The sequence below is a fragment of the Trematomus bernacchii genome, unplaced genomic scaffold (genome assembly GCF_902827165.1).
Source record: "Trematomus bernacchii unplaced genomic scaffold, fTreBer1.1, whole genome shotgun sequence".
NCBI lineage: Eukaryota > Metazoa > Chordata > Actinopteri > Perciformes > Nototheniidae > Trematomus > Trematomus bernacchii.
In genome coordinates this window covers 10,964,444-10,986,067 of record NW_022987313.1, presented here as the reverse complement: position 1 = coordinate 10,986,067, position 21,624 = coordinate 10,964,444, and the positions used below count along the sequence as shown (strand labels likewise).

Here is a 21,624-nt window from a genome sequence, read left to right as displayed (position 1 = left end):
GCTAATTGCTCGACTAGAATCCGCCACAGTTTTTTCTTTTCTTTTTCAGTCTTCTTTTTTCCCTTTTTTGATTTATGTTTGTTTTTGTACAGCCGAGCTGCAATTCAAATGCAAATGAACGAGAATGGGAGAGGTGTTTTTGGAACGGTTAGGACAATCATAATGGCTCAGAAAAAAAGGGGGCCCGTAGTTAGCGGCACAGCACCCTGGGGGCCTAATTTAGCTGCCATTTGTTAGAAAATGCCGCTACATTTGTTCTTGGATACAGACTTCACAGACAGAGAGAGAAAGAGAAAACACCAAAAAGGAAAATGTCAAAGTCGAGCTTGCCAACACACATCGCTATTGTTCCTCCGTGCTTTAGCGAAAGTCATGTGGGTGTACACCAGTTTGGGTGGATGTCCTCTTTAACTGTGAGCCAAAGCAATTGAAGTGACTGGGCGGATGGGGGTGGTGGTGGTGACGGGGACTTGCGAAGAGTGTGTGAAGTGAAGATGGTACAAAGACTGGCTCTTATTTGATTAGCCTGTGTAGAGGAATGAGAATGAAAGCCCTGGCAACGGCATCTGCAGCTAACACTGTCGGCTCCATCTGACATCATCCCTGAGGGACGGCCTGCGCACGTATCACTGTGTGTTTGCATTACTTTCTGTGTCTGTATTTTTTATTATATGGGCAATAGCTAATAGCTGCTTTTGACTGTGTGTGTGTGTGTGTGTGTGTGTGTGTGTGTGTGTGTGTGTGTGTGTGTGTGTGTGTGTGTGTTGTCCTGTGTCGGCGCTCTGGTCCTCTCTTGTAGTTTCTTTGTGCTAAAGGTCAGGGGGATTGCTGAGATAGAATCCAATCTGAAGGACACAGCACTAGAACAGGCCCTGCTACAAATGGAGCTATTAAGGCTGGACACACACACACACATGCACGCACGCACACACACACACATACACATACACACACACACACACACACACACACAGCTCTTGGATACATAGGCACACACACAGGAATCCTCGCATACACATAGCCACACGCAGCAGCTGTTTCCATTCTAATGGTCACCTTTCCTCTTGATGATAATAATAGACTGTACCCTGGAATAAACGGCCATCATTTACATGGCGTCCAACCAACACACTGTTTCAAAAGGCACTTGCCGCAGAGGAAAGTAGGTCTGCCCTGTAATATATTTACAGCATATCTGACATAGTCAGAATGTAACTGCAATGTTGTCCAAATATTCCGAAACGGATCAAAAGATGTACGTGTCAAGAGAACACGAGAGACGAGCACATCATAACCAAATGTTGATTTGTCACATTTTTCAGAACACGGTGTAGCCGGCGCTCGCTGCTGATTGTTGCTTTAATTACGGTTCAGTCGGTCTGATTGGTGTGAGCATGTGTGCGTATCTGCAAGTCTGAACCGACGCCTGTGTGAACGCGGGGTGTTGAATATGGATGGGAACCGCCCCCCCCCCCCCCCCCCCCCCCCCCTCCAGCAGCACCAGCACCGCCTCTCCCTGATGCAAAGAAGCTTTTTGTACATGTCTGTAATCGTTTCTTCTTTAAAGCTTGTTTTTTTTGGCAGCTTAGATGAATGCAAAATGAAAACGCCGCTTTTAACTATAATTACCTGTAGAGAGCAGAGTATACACACGTAAATAAAGACATGCATATACACTCACATCCTCACCTCTGTCTGACCCACCCGTCACTATGTCTTCTCCCAGAGAGTGTCCCAGTTTATGTGAGTGTGTGTGTGTGTGTGTGTGTGTGTAAGATAGAGTGTGTGTATGTGCCTCTCAGGGTCTTGCCAATGGACATCAGAGACTCACTGTCCTTGGGGTAATGTGGCAGAGGGTTGTGGTCAAATGCTTCATGTGAATGTGTGTGTGCGTTGAGTTAGTCAGGGTCTGGGCAGGGGGGGGGGGGGGTTATGGGCTTCTCTCCTAAATTAAGCTTAATTTTTAATGAATATTAATGGCATTAGCGTCAGATTTTGTGGAGATGTGCATCTGCTAAGGTGTAGCGGAAAAAGGGGGGTGACTAATTCATTTGGTAGTCATGAGGAGAACGACTGGAGACGGGGGGGATGGAGAGGGTGAAAGGAAAAGAGGACGAGTGATGGATATAAATAAAGAGATGGGGATGGAGTGTGAGGGATGTGAGAGGTGTGGAGAAAGCAAGAGATTAATGAGGAGAGCGGATGGACAGAGAAGGAGGCGATGCTTCAGACTGAGAGGAGAGGGGGGGTGTGAGGGAAGGGTGGAGCAAAATATAAATGTTATTAGCAGTGGTGTAAAGTAACTATGGCAATTTACTCAAGTACTAATACTAATAATAATACATTGTATTTCTATAGCGCTTTTCATAGACTCGAAGTACTGTGCTTTAGTACATTTTGGAAGAAGTTGTACTTTACTTGATTTAAATATTTTCTACTTGGACTTGTACTCCACATCAAATCGCAAATTGTGTACTTATACATGTATTTATTACCTGAAGTTACTTTGCAGATTTGGATTAATGATGACATATAATCAAAACTAAAATACAACTTTATTTAAACCTGGAGTAAATTCACCATCCACCCTGCAGTATACTTAGTCATTACAATTAGCTGCACCTTTACCAGCTAAACACATTAATGCATCAATAATTATATCAAAACATATGATATATATTATTCTGAAATGGGCAATCTGCATAATGAGTAAGTTTGTTACTTTAAGTATTTTTTTTATGCTAATACTTTAGGACTTTTGTAACAGAGTATTTCTACGTAAGTAATGACCCGAGTACTTCTCCCACCTCTGGTTAATAAAGAAAAAAGGTATGAAAATCAAAGCCAACACAGAAAAGAATAGAAGATGTGAGCGGAAGCTGCTGAGAAATTCATTTGACCCCTGTATTAAAGGGAAAAGCAGCGTGTGACGAAAACACTGCACACAAAGTTTTTAAAAGCAACATAGCCCAGAGCAAACAAAGGCGGCGGAAAAAAGGATTAAAAATCCAGCATTTTTATAAAAAAAAGTACAGTCTCAAGTCACACACATCTTTTTCTCGCTGTTTGTAAGAAAAAAGATTGCGACAGATGTCAGCCAAAATCAGCTTAAAGTAATGGCCATGAATTTAGCTCCTGCTGCTTTCTGTTGTGTGTCAAGTGGTGGCATCAAATGAAGCCGCTCGCTGTCACCAGAGCTTCACCGCTTGTTTTCTGAGGCAGTCAAACTCACAAAGCAGAGCAACATTTCACCTTGCTCCCTGCTTGAACACAGAGGCAGAGAGTGTGCAGTGCAACCAACCAAAAAGGCTCAGTACAACATTCTTAAATTAGGTGTGAGCCGAAAAAGAAAGAGAGTGTCAAATTGGTTGTATGTCAGGGTTGGAGGAAACTGTTTGCTCAAACTGGAGAGGGTTTTGTTCCATAGCGCAATTGACTTTTGACCGCTTTTGTTTCTCTTTGACAAAGTTTAACATCATGCTGACAGTACAAACAATAATTTAGACTACTTTTTATAGAGTGCAAGTGTAATTTTCCCTAACAGGCAACGCACTTCAACATCTCTGCTTCCAGATCATTGCACACTTAACGGAGAGCCGAACGAAAGTAATGCAGCGATTTTCTCCGAGTTCATACGAGTCTCATATTCGAACTAAGTCAGCACTGACAACACGTACCATGACCGCAACATGTCATATACTGTACCTCTACTCATAATGTCCCAACATTTTTGATCTTTTGAAGTTGCATTACTTGTTTCCTGAGTTATAGTGATGTGCATTTGTTGTTAACATATCCTGAAGGTTGCCATGTCAGAGTTTCTAAGTTTAGAAGCGAGTCAGGTCTAATAGTCAGGTGTTGTTGACAGGACAAAAGTAACAGATGTTTATTTCATATGCTTTCGCCCCGTGGTCAAACTGTATGTGTGTAGCGGCATTAATTAAACATGATTAGTCATATTTCACCAACAGAATACATAGGGAAGCATGGGTGCTGTGTGTCTTTGGTCTGCACTGTTCCCATGAGGAGAACAAAAGTTGGTAGAGTAAAACATTTGTATTATATCCTGTAAAGTTGTTTGAATCTAAAGCACTTATTAACAGTTCCTACTGTTGTAAAACATTTGATGAAAGTAAATAATGCGTTTGCAATAACATATTGACGGACATTTTTCTTAAAAACGTCAACATTTGTTTCACAGTTTAAAAAAATAACACCTGGTGCAGAAGACACGTGTGAGATTACAATGAGAGATGTTACAACACTAGTCTGTTACATTATGTTTCAAAATGAAGTTTATCTGAAAAGTGTAACTTCCGTACTTGCCTCCCCCTGCCGTCTGCCTCCCGTTCCTGAGCGGATTAACACGCCGCTGCAATATTGATTTGCGTCCGCATAAAGCCTCCCCAGCTCTATATATTACACCACATTCAGCAGTCATCTATTCAATCAAATCTAATATTACACTGCCTCTCCACACAGCTGTCTAATAGTATTTAACTCACAGTTTGATTCCCGCATTCCCTCATGTACTTCAAACGCTTGCCTGCAATATCCTTCATTCGTTTCTACTATGCCAAGAAGAAGTCTTTTGAAAAGCACGGAGGATGAATGAGCGTGTGTGTGTGCGTGTGCGTGTGCGTGTGCAAAGAACAGATTAGCTGTGGCCTAAGGCTTAAGGTATGGAGTGGAGTGTATTTTAGAAGCTTCTAATTTAGCTGGGAAATGGGATTTTGAGACAATGGACTGGAAAAAACTCAAATGAAAGGATGCACTCGCAGCACTCCTTCATTTGCCTTCCCTCACGCTCGCTTTTTCTGGCCTTTTTTTCTCATCTCTCCCTCTCCCCCCTCTCCTCTCTATCTACTCTGCATCTCACCTTGTGTATTTCTCTGTCAGCATCTGCCCTCCCTCCTCCCACTCGCCGTTTCTCTCTCTCTCTCCCCCTCTGTCCATATTACAGTTGACAGCGATGATGTAAGAACGTGAGTGTAAACAGTAGTATGAGGCTAACCTCACTTTGACCCACTTAAAACGGAAATCCCCTCGAGCACACACACACACACACACACACACACACACACACACACACACACACACACACACACACACACACACACACACACACACACACACACACACACACACTACAGACTCATATGCCTGAGTAAATATTGGACTTGGGTCAGCAGCCTCTATTCTGTTCTCATTTCACTGTGTGAGCAACTGTCTGTCCATGTGTGCATTTTTCATCTGTGAACAGAACTGTGCACGTGTGTGTGTACATGTGTGTGCATCACTATTTTGTCCTCCTCTGGCCCCCCTCCTTCCCGGGGCCTTTATTTACCTGTGGAGGTGTGTGTGTGTTTCTGAGCCGGGTTTCAGCTTCAAACAAGACTTCCGACCATGTAATAAAAGCCCGACGTTTGGCGTGCGTCCAACCTTCCCTTGATAAACACAGGGGTGTGTGTGTGTGTGTGTGTGTGTGTGTGTGTGTGTGTGTGTGTGTGTGTGTGTGTGTGTGTGTGTGTGTGTGTGTGTGTGTGTGTGTGTGTGTGTGTGTGTGTGTGTGTGTGTGTGTGTGTGTGTGTGTGTGTGTGTGTGGTGTGTGTGTGTGTGTGTGGTGTGTGTGTGTGTGTGTGTGTGTGTGTGTGTGTGTGTGTGTTGTGTGTGTGTGTGTGTGTGTGTGTGTGTGTGTGTTGTGTGTGTGTGTGTGTGTGTGTGTGTCTGTGTGTGTGTGTGTGTACAAACACAGGGCTTGCCCAGGGCCCTGACGAGGAAACTAGCGTGGCTTTTGCTTTTAAAATAGCACCTCGGTCCTTTGCTGCGCTCCTGTTGTTAAGAGGCTCTGCACCCACACACTTATTGTATGATACGTGATCCAGATATCAAATCACATCTGGGTGAACAGGGTTTCCTCTGTCTTATGACAAGGTTAAGGAGATGTTGCTGGTTCAATTAAATAACAGAGCTGTTGTTGCAAGGTTATTGCTCGTTGTTTTTATTTATTTGACTGACTTTTTTCTGTGATTTTTAATGAAAATTATGAAGGGAGTCCAGATCTCTGAAAAAGGTGACACACATGAAACATTACAATAAGACAATTCAGTCAAACAAAGTAGCATTACATGCAATCATTTTAAGTAAGTGAGGAATTTTGTATAAACTTTTTTTGCGTACTTGCTTAACATTCAGCTTTACATTTTATTAAATTAATACATTAATACAAATCTCCAGATTGTGTGTGATTTGGATTTTCTTTTCTTGCCAAAATCAGGTAACTTTTTCTCAATTAAAAACTGAGATATATTTATTAGATATAATTAGAACTTTTTTTACCTACATAAATATCACACATTTTAGAATATTTCATTGCATTTTATATACATGTATGTTCTCTGACGTGTTCTACGTGTTTCCTACAAACAAAATGAGAAACTATCAGTGAACTATCTATTCACTGATAAACTCAAATCATGATATCCTAAAGGACTCGAGGTCTCAGTGAATATAAATATGAGACAGAAAAGCTGTTAGTTAATATTCAGTGACCTAGCGATGAACAGCAGTTTTAGTTGTCCACATAAACTGAATAATTTCAGGAAACAAAGTTATTTAACATTTTCTTGTATTTTTTTAATTATTGCTTTACTGATTTAATTGGCTATTAATTGAAATATGGATTTGAAAGAGGGACTACTCTAGGGCAATTAAGGTCAATACATTCCCTTCTCTTAATACTGGAGGATTGAATACATTCACTTTTTGTCTGTGTGTGCTCAGCTGCTAATGCATCATGCAAATATATGTAAAGTAAGTGTGTCTAAAATATCAGATTTCATAAAGAATATACAAAAGTACGGGATTGGTATCATTCGCCCTGGAAGCACAAATTGCGACACCTTTAATGCTCTAATAATAGATCAATTTCCCATGATACATCTCTTGCAGTGAAGGATAATCTTCAGCTATAAAATGATATCACCTAGCTGACAGGGATACTGCCCACCTACTACAGTATAATCTCACAACAGATAAGGAATCAAACTGTAGGGGAAAATGGATTTTGGAAGTTAAAACTTGAACACACCTGGTATGTGTGTGTGTGACATGTACACGTGGCAGTGTGTGTATGTGTGTCTGGTTGTGTGTTCAAGCACTCGTGTGTGTGTGTGTGATCTCTTGCCGCGTGTCGCCGATCAGTTATCGCTAATCCTTCCACACAGAGCTCTTTAACAAGTTGCCATTGTGCTGTCGACGCTTAACATGATGGAGGAACGACCTCCGTGGTGAAAGAAAAGAAGAGCGAGAGAAAAAGAGGGGGAGATACAGAGGCAGGCAGAGGGAGAGGGCAACACCTCCGACAATAGGGAGAAAATTGGTTTACACTAGATAGGCTTGTGATTACAGAGAGAAAGAAAATGACTTAGATTGAACAATAGGAAGGAGTGTGTGTATTGGTGTGTGTGTGTCTGTGTGTGTGTCTGTATGTGTGTGTGTGTGTTTTTCTTTTTTTTTCAAGGATTAGTGGGTAGTCGGGCCCGGATATCGTTGAAATGAATTGGTGGTGTGCTGATGTTTGCGTGTTCAGAGGTTTTTGTACTGTCGTGTGTGTGTTTATGACACTATATGACATATCTAATCAAGAATCCCTTACAGAACTTACAAATATTGTGAAGAAAAAGTCAAATGAATCCTATGAATTTATTTATAAATAGAAGTGGCTTGTCCCAAAACAACAACATGACACTTTGCCGACCCGCGCTCTCTGTCTGTTTGTGTGTAGGAGGCCCAGCAGGAGACGTATGGCCCTAGGGGTCCAGCCCCAGGGAACTCTGGGAAGGCCAACAACGAGGATGGCGTCCCCCAGGACCGCCCATCTAGTCTCCCGGTGAGTGACAGCTCTGAGAGACCTCATCAAGCCTCAAAGAAACAGTTGTTTCCTTGTCTGTCTTCACTTCCTGTATTTTTGTTGTAAGCTTTTCTGTCCAATCACATTCCTCCGCTCGCCTACAGCTTTTATCTCTGGTCCCATGAGAGACATGGATTAAATTGCTCATTTCAGAGTGTATGTCTGTGTTTTGACTGGCGTCCATGCCCAAGGCGAAAAGGCCACATGCATCAGCCTGTGGTCGGAGCATCCTGCTCTCACTCACACGTACACCCCCACACACACAGAAGCATATGCACGGACACAGACATTATTGCTAATGCGCGCGGTCACACACGCAAACCCACTCGCAGTTGGCATTTAGGCGAGCTAAAAAATCTTTAAGCAGGTTGACTGGAGGAGTAATTGAGAAGAAATGGCGAGGCCAGGCTGATCTATGAGGGGAGAGAGGAGTGGGCCGCTCCAGTTTTTTGGCTAAACTAATCGTTTTTTACTCTCCATCATTTCTCCCCTCACAGCTCCGCAGCACTTTCAAGAATAGAATAAATAGACATTTGCAAATGGTCGCAAATATTGGCACTGCTTGAGGTGTGTGCCGTTTAATTTAGCAGATACTTTGGAAGAGCCCCAGGAGTGGAGGAATAAACTGCTAGAAAGGATAAATTAGGTGTATGAACTGAAATTAAGCCACCCTATTTTCCCATAGACTGCTACTGATACATAGGTCTGTGTTTATTGGTCGTATAAAGTACGATGACAGTTGATTCGTATTAGATTCAAATCAGCGGCTGATTTATGTGTCATATTTCTAACTGATTCCTTTTTGTCTATCTCGCTCATTCACACCGTCTCTCCATCTTTCTCAGTTGTTCCCGCCTTAACAGCAGTGTGTCATCCGTTTTATCTTGGCATTTTTTCTCCCTTTATTTTCTTTCATTATCATTCTCCCACACTCTTTACCCTCCCACCCCCCCTCTCTGTCTTTCCCTCTAAAGTAGCATCATGAAAGCTTTTCTTCTACCCTCGTGCTATAATGAGAAATGGCCTTGATGTATCAGTGTGTGGATCCGGAGCGAGAGAGCACGGCGAGGCGCGGGGGCCGATCTATTTGAACCGCAGCCGATATCACCCCATATTCCCTCACCCCTTTAATCCTGGCGTTTTACCCCTTGGGTTCTCCGTGTGTTTTTCGCATCCCATCCAAAGCGCATGGCTTACCGAGATCCTAATCGGCGGCAAGTTTTGATGAGAGAGAGACACGCAGAGCGAGAGATGGATAGATAGAAGGGAGAGGAGAGAGAAATTGCTCTGCGTTTGCCAGGCTCTTCCAGCAAGCTGTCACGGCAGAGATGTAACCGCGTTTTTTCCCCCTCTCTCTTTCTCACTCTCTCGCCGGCGTTTGATGTCAGATCTAAAGCTGCTGTCATCTTTTCTCTCCCCTTTCTCTCTGTCAGGAGGGAGGGAGCGCGGGTCGGCAAAGTGTCATGTTGTTGTTTTGGGACGAGTCTGCTGTGTGATGTGGCTGGATTTTTGAAGGGAGACCAAAGGGAAAAAGTGCTTTAGTAACTTATCACAAATGCAAGTCACAGCGTCCCATGGGTCTTTTAAAATGAAATCTATTGGAGATACAGCATGGCGTGCATTCCATATCACTGTACAGTATCTGTGTCTTTAACACTGCCTATAGTATAAAATCCATGCTCAATTAGTAATGCACTCAGCACTAGCTTGTTTTTTAGCATTAGCATTGCTGTTCTACATTTCCATGTAGCTTTGGCTCTGATGCTAACATTTATGTACTCAATTATGGCATTAAATGATGTTGGTTGTTTTCACAGTCCTTCTCCGTATTAAGGAATCAATGAGGGAGTGGTGTTTTCATTGCATACCTTCCAGTTTTAACAGCTTCTCATGTTCAAAAAGTTGTATATTTTGTATCTACTGGCAGCTTTGTCAGTTTATCATTTTAAAATAAACTGGCATTCTCCCTCTGATTTTCAAAAAAGGGTTAGCATTTACAGTTTAGTGAGTTTTTGAAAAAAGCTTTTTGTTTTTGTTTGCTGAAACTGTCACTATATCCAAACCGGAGTGCATTAGATCGATAATCCTATACATATAAACACTATTATATCTATAATATAGATATTATCTTATAGATAGATACAAGACTATCTGGCCATCATGTTGAAAACAGATGAGCCAAAACCAAGCAGCTCCCAATGACTGGGTCATGAATGTTATCATTTTCTAATCAAGCTGTATACTAAAATATCTCTGAAAACATGATGCAAGAAACAGACAATGCAGTAAGAGAATGTTGATATTTGATCAGCACTGCCTAGTTTGACAGTTAGTGATGAAATATGTTGTTACTAAATGTAGCTCCAACAATATTCGTGTTTCCCTTACAGTGTTTTCATCCTCTTTAGACTTGCCCTAATATAGCTGAGCCTGTGCTCCAGTGCCATAGAATAGTGGAGTCAAGAGCCAGAGCAAAGATCATCTATTGAAAAAGATGAACCACTCGGTAGTGAAACTTTGGAGAAAAGTTGCCAGTTCCTCTGAATAAATGTTCTCCCTTTTGTAGTTGCAAAACAAACATTGAGAAATGTCAATGTGAGCCGAAGGTGAAACACTTTTTTTGGTGCATACTTTGTTTATTATTGATTATTCCGCAACAAACTTGATAAGTGTAGGTCCTTTTAAAGTGACAAAGCTTGTTGGTTACTTAGCTGGAGCTTATTAGCTTATTTCCATCTTGTGCTGCAGTGATGTTTCTGGTACATGAATATAGAGGATATGTAAGGGCTCTGTAGCGCCCTCAGCCCTTTCCATCTTTTACCTAACATCGCTAAGCACAGCCAGTTCTTCCAGCACCACAGTGAGGTGAGGAGCCAGGGCTTTCATACCCACTGACCCCCCCCCACACACACACACACACATCCCCCCTTTAGTACACCACCGCCACCCCCGTTCCAGTCACTACGTGTTCCCTGCTCTCCGGCGCTCCCCTGACAGCCTGCCAAGCTGCCGCACAGCCTCCCATCCTCTGGGACATGGGAGAGGATGGCCAGCCATGTGGAAAGAGAGAGAGAGAGAGAGAGAGAGAAAGAGAGAGAGAGAGAGAGCAGGAGGGTGAGGTGAGAAAGGAGGGGGGTGAAGAGTATAAGAGAGTGAGTAAGATAGAGAGAGTGGGCGTGAAGCGGTGAAGTGAAACGTGGTTATCTTTTTGTCACTTGTTCAGGGTGAGGGATGTTGAATTCAGGCTATGGGGTTCCAGCAGCGACATGTTATTCACACTAGCACACACACACACACACACACACACACACACACACACACACACACACACGCACACGCACACGCACACGCACACACACACACTGAAAAACTATTTTGTATGTCTTTAAGTGCTCATTTGCCCCTCCTTCAGGAAAGATTCAGAAACACTATCTCTCCCTCGCTGTCTCTTACTTCTCACGCCGGTCCACCTTGCCCTCTGTTTTTGCGAGTGTTAGGTCATGAATGATTGACAGGGCACAGCTGGAGAGGCCTGCCCCCCCTCCACACCCCCTCCCTTCTCTCCCTCTCTCCCCACGGCCACACTCACACAGGCCTCTTTGCTCACAAACACACACGCATCACACACTTTGATACACATTCTGTCCTCTGCGAGCCATTTTCACACACCAAGTGTGTGTGTGTGTGTGTGTGTGCTCTCTATCAGAGCATGTCAGTCAGGCTGCCTATACAGTATGTGCTCTCGCTCTGGCTCTCCCCACTGCTGTGTTTTATTTTAGAGTCCCCAGGCAGGCAGACAGGCCAGCAGGCAGCGCAGAGTAATGTCATCCAGCAGGGTTAGATTCAGCCTCCACATTAGTGCACGGGGGGGGGGGGGGGGGGGAAGAGGAGGCAGAGGGAGTCAAGAAAGCAAAGAATTGCAAGGGAATGATGGGTGAGAGAGGGGGGAGGAAACTTGTGGAAAGAAAAATATGTCCCTTATAGTGGTTTGGACATTCAGTTTAAATACAAAGATCACATACAAATGATTACACATATATCTTTAGAGAACACTCAAATTACGCATTAGCCGCCACACCAAGTTTTTTTCCATGTTGTTTTCTACTTCAAATATATATTTGGAGCATGTGGAGAGAGAAAAAGAAGGGTAGGTGGGGAGAGGGAGGCAGGGAGAAGAGATGTTCTCTGGACCCTGCTGCCTATTCTTAGAACCGACAGCACACTGAAGGCCACAGCAGCTCCAGCGCTACGAACACACTGCGGCTCTGAGAATAGGACAGCTAATCTGAAGCCAGTTTCACACTGTGGTGCAGGGGAAGCTCCTGGTCACACCAGTCTTAAACCTCAAGACGTATTCACTCAAATATGAGTAAAAATGATTGATTCACTCTCCCTTTATGTGTTGCTGGACCCTATGTGCTCCACAGGACTCCATAATGTACCATATCATTTGAGATTTCTGTATCAAACTTGCACTATTTCTCTACACACTCCTGAAATGTGCGACGAATATAATACGTGATTCACCTCCGGCCCGCTGCACTCCAGACCCAGATATCATGACACAGCGAGTCAGAGGACCCTGGCTTCATTTAAAATGCAGACGGACAATTTTTCCGCTTGTATGCCAGCCTGTTTTCATTTGCTCCTCATGAATCATTTAGCGCGCACACACTGTTTCATGTACACGCGTCGCTTTTATTCGAACCTCAAGAGCCCGGAACACGTGTTTTTGCCGGGGCCATACCATTTGTTCCCAACGGCCTGAAAACACAGACGTACAGGAAGGGGAACTGATCGGCGGTTTAACTTTCTCTGGGTCTTTCATCTGCACACATCTACGCCATTGTCTCTAGTCTGGATAATTCATCTGGGATTATATGTGCATTGGCAGCCATTTTGGTTATGATTAGGTCGTTTCTAAATATTTGGACTTTGTTTGTTCGTATTGTAGCAGCTTAAATGTCTTAAAGGTGGGGTATGTAATTCACTTCAGAAACACTTTTTGTTATATTCCATGGAATGCTCTTAACATCCCGATAGCAATGAATATATTAAATGCTTTGACAATAAATACATTAAAAAATGTCATCTGTGGAAGCTGTGGCGCTGTAAAAAGCACGACCAATCATCTGAGCCGGCCTGGCTAAAATAACTGGATGGCCTACCTGCCTGTCAGCCTTCCACAAACTTATCTGGTGCCCTCATTGGTCATGTGTGTTGGAGGAGGGGCTCTGTAAGGAAGTCTGAAGGAAGGGGCAGATTTTTTCCGGTTGTGTACTTTCAAATTCTAGCGCACTCGAGCTGGTTTCTCCAAAATGACCTACCCCACCTTTAAATGTCTGCAATTTTGAACAGTTTGAACACATAGAAGTCCAGTTAGAAATGATCCAACAAGAGGCAAGTCATTATTTCCATCCAACCTCCATGTTGACAAGCATCTTTGCTGCTGTTCTTGAGCAGGACACTGAATCTCTACAGCAGCTGACACTGCACCCTCATCCCCTGTGGAGGAGACACTCACCAAAAAGAGAGATTTCCCTACAGGGATCAATAAAGTGTGTTTGCTTTAGCCTGAAGGCTTTTGGTTGTATCTTATGGCAAAATGTGATGGCTACACACTGTTCTACCAACTGGGAACTATGCTGGCCAGTGTAGGCTGTTAAAGCAAACTGGTAACACTAGGATGAGCAGCAGTGGTACAGAGAGAGAGGGGGGGGGGAGGGCGGAGAGGCTCTGCAGCTGCGGGGGAGGCCATGTTTATACCCATCCAGCCCTGACAGCCTGGCCGAATGAAGCTTAGCACAGCAGAGGGAAGTGTGTGTGTGTGTGTGTGTGTGTGTGTGTGTGTGTGTGTGTGTGTGTGTGTGTGTGTGTGTGTGTGTGTGTGTGTGTGTGTGTGTGTGTGTGTGTGTGTGTGTGTGTGTGTGTGTGTGTGTGTGTGTGTGTGTGTGTGTGTGTGTGTGTGTGTGTGTGTGTGTGTGTGTGTGTGTGTGTGTGTGTGTGTGTGTGTGTGTGTGTGTGTGTGTGTGTGTGTGTGTGTGTGTGTGTGTGTTGTGTGTGTGTGTGTGCGTGCACTCTGTCCGAGCACTAGTCTTACACACTTACCTACCCCTATGCTTACACATGCGTACTCCCCCAGTGTGTGACAGGCCTTATGATTTGAGAGTGAGGGGGAAAATGGAGAGGGATGAACTTGGTTAAGAAAACACCAGTCCTGTTCCACTGGCGCCTCTCCACCAGAGGGGGGAGATAAGAGAGGGGAAGGAGGAGGGGAGAGAGAGTGAGCGATGAGTGACCCTAGAAGGAGAGAAATGTTTCCCCCCTTCATCTTTTTTTTTTTTTATCCTTTGCCCAACAGTTATTCTTCTCTCGCTGGTGGCTTTTGTCAAATCTTGTTTCTTTAACTAGATTAGAAAGACTTTAGTTAAAATTCAGGATAAAAGAGCACAAAGATGTGGGGAAGCGCACACACACACACACACACACACACACACACACACACACACACACACACACACACACACACACACACACACACACACACACACACACACACACACACACACACACACACACACACACACACACACACACACACACATCGATCTGTAGTTCGGAGACAAGCAGGAACATCTTTTTTTAAAGGATAATTTAATTAAAACTGACTGAGCATGTGTTGATATTAGCTTTTGTGTGTAACCATTTTGCAACATATGTGTGTGTGTGTGTGTGTGTGTGTAGATGTGTGGGTAAGCAGTGTGTATGTATCACTGTTTTGTTGTTGTTGTGTTTTTAGGGAAACAAAACACACATCAACACCGTCCAAACTGTCCTCCTCGTTCCCCCGCGGGACAGTCAACAGTGTGACAGTGTGTGAAAGCGAGGCCACTGTGTCGTGATGTTTGATACACACAGTAAATGAACATGACACTCTGCGTGTTTTACCAGTTTGGAGGTGTTACATCCGATGTTGTTCTTAAAATACGACGAGTTCACTCAGTTCGCTCTGTTTTCTATTTCCCTTTGATAAGGCACTCTTTCATTTTGGTTTTAGAACAGCTAATATATATTTCTTCTCAAGTGCGAACTTGACTTATAGATTTCATTTTCACTAACCGTTAACGCCAGATATGTCCTTCTGGCATATACCCTCGGTTATAAAGGAGGATTTCGGTCACCTCATTATTATTTAAATAAACAGTTAAGATGGCGTCAATGTTATTGAGCCAATATGAAGTGAAGATTGGAAACATCTATTCTATATTCAGTAGTAGTTTGAACATGGGAACGCCTTCTTTTCAAATGATATGTTAGTATATGAATCTATTTCTCTTCCTCATTGGGTGATTCTGATGATTGAAGTAACACATATTTGATCATTGTTCACTCTTTAATTTAAGCAGAGCAAATGAAAAATAAACTAAGAGTTGCCGTACAAAGAAATAATAAGTAAAAGGCTACATCATCTCCCTCCTTCCTTTTCCTCCCTCTGCCCTCCTTCCCCCTTCACTCCCTCTTCTCCTATCTTCAGTCATCCACTTCTAACCTGTCTGGGTTTATTTGTATGTCTGGACCCGGGTGCCTGGCCTCCCAGCAGGGGTAGGCAGCGAAGGGAGCGAGGGAGGGAGGGAGGAAGGAAGAAGTTAGCAGAGGTACAGAGTGAAGGAATTGAAAGGGGGATGGAGGAGGGAAGCAGCCGTCAGAGGAGGGGAACGCTCTGTCATCACCATGGCTCCCTCTGGCTGCTGGGAGGCTGAAATTACATCTGACTTTGAAGTTAGGGGCAGCAACACTGCCACTGTTGCTATAGTGACAGGAAGTGTGTGTATGTGTGTGTGTATAAACTCCTTGGGAGGTTTATTATGCATGATCCACACTGTGACTTGTCCTGATGGCATTACAGTGCTGTTAATAATCTACTCTCATAAGATACCTGTGCTTTTAAACAAATCCAAGCACACGAATATATCTAGGAATTCATGCTAAGATGCATTCACACACACACACACACACACACACATACACATACACACACACACACACGAGCTCACACACGACCCATTTCACAGCTGGATTCAAACTTCACGTCGTGCCTTTTAAAGATTAAGATAAAGTTTTTCCTCTTATTATCTTTGAGAAGGTTTAGCCGGCTGCACACTGCGCTCACAGGCAAATGCACACGCAACTGTGTGTGAAAAAACACACACATTATGCACGCACACGCAGAGTTGTTCAGATTGCAGATAGCTCTGTTTGGGTTGTTTGAGCTGCTAATATTCCACTGAGTCCTCCAATATTTATGGCTTTTGTTTTCAACTCTGAGCGCGGCGAAGAGCATTTTCAAAGGTAATGTAGATGGACAGATATACAGAAAGACGGATGGATGGATAGACGTATAGATGGATAGGGAAGAGGGAGAGGGAGGAGAGGTATATGGAGAGATGGAGAGGTTGAAAATAATGTTCCATTAATGCAGAGCCAGGCTCTTGCTGAGGGCCCAGCGCCAATCTGCATCTCCCTACAGTCTGCCTGCTATACATTTTTCATGAACACTGAGCGAGAATTAGCGACGGATTGCTGCTGCAAATCGCTTCTCCTTGGTCGGGGGCCGATGGAGAGGGAAAGGGAGAGAAGTAAAAAGAGAAAGAGGAGGATGAGAGAAAAAGAAGGAGGGAAAAGTGAAGAATCAAGGACGGGGGGCGGGGGAATAGTGGAGAACAGAAATATTGACTGAAAGGGATATGAGGAGAAAATATTGTTGCGGTGTGGTGTCCGTATACAATGTAAACACTTATTATGACAAGCATATATACATAACACAATACAGCCATTCTAGACTGAAAATGAATACACACTTCGCCCACCTTAACATCTAATGTATGTTGCTCCTTTTATAAATCCTACCTGCACTGGAAGTTACTTTTCATGTTTTGTTTTCCATGTCTCCATGTAAGGAGAGGCAAAATGAAAAAGAACATAGTACCTACTGTACAAAATCAAAAAACATCATCCGCAGAAATTATTTTGACATAAATACTTAAACACTGAAAAAGCAAATGTTAAAATTGGTTTAATTAATCAGTTGTTAATGATTACAGACTCAGTAGTGCATTTCCCAAAAGTTTGAAATGCTGTATAATCCCCTCAAAATTAGGGCAGCAGATTAAGATGTTCTCACCTCCAGTCCCAACATGTATATGGGTTATCAAAGCTCACTACTACATTACCCATAATGCACAGAAAAGCATTTGACCTTCCCTGCCTTGTTAACCCCCCACACCTTTCTGATAGTCAGCACAATTGCCAGGGTCATCAGAGACACACAAAAGACGGAATATAACTGTTTCTATTTACAGGATGAGTAGGACTCTTTATAAATAGTAAACTTGCCTTTTGAATCTAAAACATGTGGAATTTTTCTAGCGTTGTTCAGTGTGGTCCTTCCTCCTCTCCTTTCCTCCATATTTCCTCTCCTTGGCCTGTGCACCATATAGTTCTGACCCCAATCCCAGCCCACTCTCTACAATCCAATATAGCCTGCTTTCATTTTCCACCGGTGGCCTTGCACTGCCATTACAGACCCTCGCTGACCGGCTGACTGACTGTTTGTCCACCTGCTCTTTGTTTCTGAAAAGAACAATTTCCCCAGTCTGAGTTTGGCCTTCTGAGATTGGCATTTGTATTACAGTAGGTGGGTGAATTGCACTCTATAATATTCCCAATTCCATAAGGGTAAATTATTGCAACTACCATTCAATACAATATCTCACCTGCCGTTCCATAAACACTATTATTTTTTTTATTTTTTTACAATGGTATTAGTTATTTTTCAGCATTTAATTTCAAATATTTTAAGACACACAATCTATAGTACCATCTCCATGTGTTTTTATGTCCAAATAGTGTCCCAGTCCTGGCCCTGAATGACCCGATGTTCAGTGTCGTTCAGTTTTATTCCAGAGAACCTAAGGCACAGTGTTATCATGTGCCTGTCCCTTGCTACAATATCACTGCTTTATACAGGCCATAGGATGGATCCAGACATGTGTGTATCTATATTGCTGATGAAAGAGAAACAGCTCTTTGACAGAAAGGGAAGATGTGTGTGTACATGTGTGTACGTGTGTGTTGTGTGTGTGCAGGGCCTATTATTGCCGCTGTAATCTGCTCTCTCCTGCCAGCCACGGTTATTACAGTTGTCGATATGGTGCTCTGGGCTTTTACAGACACAAGCAGCAAGACTCAGTCTGGGCGCCCGCCAGAGTGTGTGTGCGCGTGCCAAAGTGCTTTATATTTGTTGCTACACTTGTGTGTGCACATGTGTGTGTATGATCCTCTGCCCCGTGTGTGTTTGTAATTGAGCTCCCCTCTCATGTAAAGACCGGTTCAACAGTGTGTTAATTACTTATGTTACAAAGTGTTTGACCCGCCATTGTGCGCATTGTCATATCTCCAGTGTTTATTTTATTCCTGCATGCATGTATGCATGTTGAACGTGTGTGGGGCCCCATCTTTGCTTGGCCAAGTTTACAGCTATAAAGACTTGGTGCTTCACTGTTAATGGGTTGAAGAAGGGGAAAAAAACAGCGTGGGAAGAGAGGGAAAGGTTTCAGTGTCTGGAAGGGACTAGAAGGAGCATGAGGGAGAAAGTTCAGGGTGCGGAAAAGTGTTTTTGGTGGGAAGGAAGAAGGCATGTAGGTGTGGAGGGGTTTTCTCCTCATGGTGTTCAGCTCTGACTGTTTCCTGTTGTTTAGTCCTCCTCTACTCTTTACTGCCCTGCCAGCGTGATTACTATCGGGGCTTGGCAGTGGGTAACAAAGGGACACAGACAATACTTGTGCAACATTTTGCTTTTGTAACACTGTCGTACATGCATAAGCACACACACCACGAGGGTCAGCGATGGCCCATTTTCCCAGTCACACACACTGCTCTTTTGAAAGAGTACGACCATCTGTCCGATTTGGCCAAGCGATTAAACAAATCCTCCTTCTCTCTCTTCCTCTCTGTCTCCCTGTGTGTGAGTGTGTACTGTACGTGTGTGTGTGTGTGTGTGCGCGCCAGCATTGTGATTGAGGTCTCCTCACATATCAGCAACCTGTGACCTCCATGGGATGAAAAAACATCTCCCATGGTGTTTGTGTGTACACGTGTGTGTGTCTATTCTTTGTGTTTTTCTGAAATAAAACTCCCATCCCTTGACGGATGTACCACACTAGAAATTAAGAAACAATATGCCTTCTGTTCAGAGAAAACATCTTGTTTTTAATGGATTCTTTATGAGCTCTAATTCATGGAAATGTTTCAGTATGTTCTGAGTAAGGTTCGCTTGTTATAATTGATTCTTATTAAGTTTTAATTGTTGTTTCTCTATGGACTGAGTACATTTTAATTGTTTTGATTATTTCGTAATGTAAAAAGAACCCCTGAGCCCACATCGCCAATACAAACCTGGTGACTTAAAAAAAAAAATACTATATATAAAGCAGTCCGTCAACAAACACCTCTTCACCTTTTTGGGGCCACAGTGTCAAATGTGTAACATACCACAATAATGAAATACAGCTTAAATAAAGTTTAAAATATCTATGTTGTGCTGACAGGTTAACCTTAAAGCTTTCAAATGACATTTGAAGAACCTTTTCCTGCTAATACGGCTCTACTTTTCCTTTTTTATTTTAGATGTAGGTTTTCTACGTGTAATGGAGTATATTAACATATCACACTACACCCCTTTTGGTGGCCACATCCTACAAATCCTTCCCCAAAGATCTGAGAAAGAACCAAAGTACTTCCCCCACTGCTGACCAGAAGACAAATGTCCATTTATGCAGCCAGACAGCAAAGTGAATCAGAGGAATAACAAAAACATTAGTCCTGTTTAGACAGCGCAGGTTCTACACACACAACCCAACACACACACTCTGTGTCGGGGGTCATTTTGAAAGAATCTTGTGGTAGCTCTGCATAGCATTTGGGCTAATGGCGTGCCGGGCGCTTTCTCCCAGGTCAGCGCATCCATTAGCGGCCATATTACTGCCACATAATGGCTTATTGGTTGGTGGGAAAAAAATTACCAAAGGGCCAGGACGAGAACAGAGAGCGGGAGAAAGACGGAGAGATGAAAAGAGAGGGAAATAAAGAGATGTGTCTAGCAGGGCCTCCGAATTGAGTTACAGCTGTTATGATTTGTCGTCTCTCAACTCTTTTTCTCTCTGTTCTTTTTCATTTCTTGGTTCCGCCCCCTTTTCCACCCTCAGGGCTTTGGGAGGTTTTTATCTTTCTAATGAGCCGTATTTGTTTTTTGTCTTACCTCATTCGTTCTGTATGGATACCAATATGTGTCATACTGTCAAGCCAGTGTTTGAATCTAGCATGTGTGTGTCTGAGTGTGTGTGTGTGTGTGTGTGTGTGTGTGTGTGTGTGTGTGGACTGCAGCCAAAGCAAGTGGCGCAGAGTGTTCACGCCAGTGTTTGGCTTGGCGTTGGTGGGAGAAGTGGTTGCAGGGGTCAGAGTAGTTTGGCACCGCGGCTGAGGTTGCCGTGTTGCACTCGCAGCCTTATCGATATGCAGCGCGGTGGGTGGTTTACACTTGACTTGATTGCTTAAATTGGTTTGACACATTTGCAACACACACTAACACACATGCACTCAGGGTTACAGCAGTTCCTGCCGTTCAATGGTTGCTCTGAATGTTTTGTTGTTGTGATATTTTGTTTCGCGAATGTGGGACTCTGCACTCTTCGGCTCAACTTTGCATGAGTCATTCTGCTCCTACACACTCATATGCATATTTTGTAAACACACACATGCACACACACACACACTCACATATATAAACAGTCAGTTTGGAGTAGGGAGAAGTTTAAAGGTGATCCTCTGTTATGAGCAAAATGTATAAATATGTATAAGACGCAGATCGTGGTGCTTGCGCTCACACACACACCAATGAATTGTCTGTGGGTCAGTCAGTCGCTGCAAGTATGTATATCAGTGATATCAGTGACTGCTTGGCGGTAACTCAGCGAGCATGTGCCTACTTGCTAATGCTGGCGTGGCTTGGGTAGAACGTGTGTTTAGATATGTGTGTTTGTTGTGTGTGTGTGTGTGTTTGTGTGTGTGTGTCTGTGTGAAAATGATGTGGAAATCAAATTCACCTTGAAGTGTCCTTCTCACTCCCCTCACCACCCCCGTATTTTTTCCTTCGTCTATGCTTTGAACGCACTGCAGCACTCAGTTCAAAGAGGTGTGTGTGTGTGTGTGTGTGTGTGTGTGTGTGTGTGTGTGTGTGTGTGTGTGTGTGTGTGTGTGTGTGTGTGTGTGTGTGTGTGTGTGTGTGTGTGTGTGTGTGTGTGTGTGTGTGTGTGTGGTGTGTGTGTGTGTGTGTGTGTGTGTGTGTGTGTGTGTGTGTGTGTGTGTGTGTGTGTGTGTGTGTGCAGGGTTTGAGATGGAAAGAGGGAGAATGAGTAAGAGCTGCCCTCATCTAAGTGTGTTTGTGTACATTATATGGTCGTTTGCAGGTTGATCTTAATTATTATTTTACTTTAATACCGTATGTGTATGATTACACGTCACATTTATATTTGGTGTATTGCTGCGAGCGCATGCATGTATGCATCTTCTCACAAACACACAAAGGTCACCCAATGGTAGCAATTGACAGCTTCAGAACGCGCTCAATATCTGATTTTCACAGTTGACTTTTGCAC

At 43.4% G+C, this 21,624-nt stretch overlaps 1 protein-coding gene across 1 annotated transcript in view; it reads left to right on the top strand.

The window, feature by feature from the left end:
- The window catches only part of arid1b (AT rich interactive domain 1B (SWI1-like)), a 165,298-nt gene that overhangs the window by 49,773 nt on the left and 93,901 nt on the right, over positions 1-21,624 (top strand). The window contains exon 4 of the mRNA XM_034124043.1: positions 7,787-7,891. Coding sequence (XP_033979934.1) covers positions 7,787-7,891 — 105 coding nt within the window. The remainder of the gene's footprint in view (positions 1-7,786; positions 7,892-21,624) is intronic.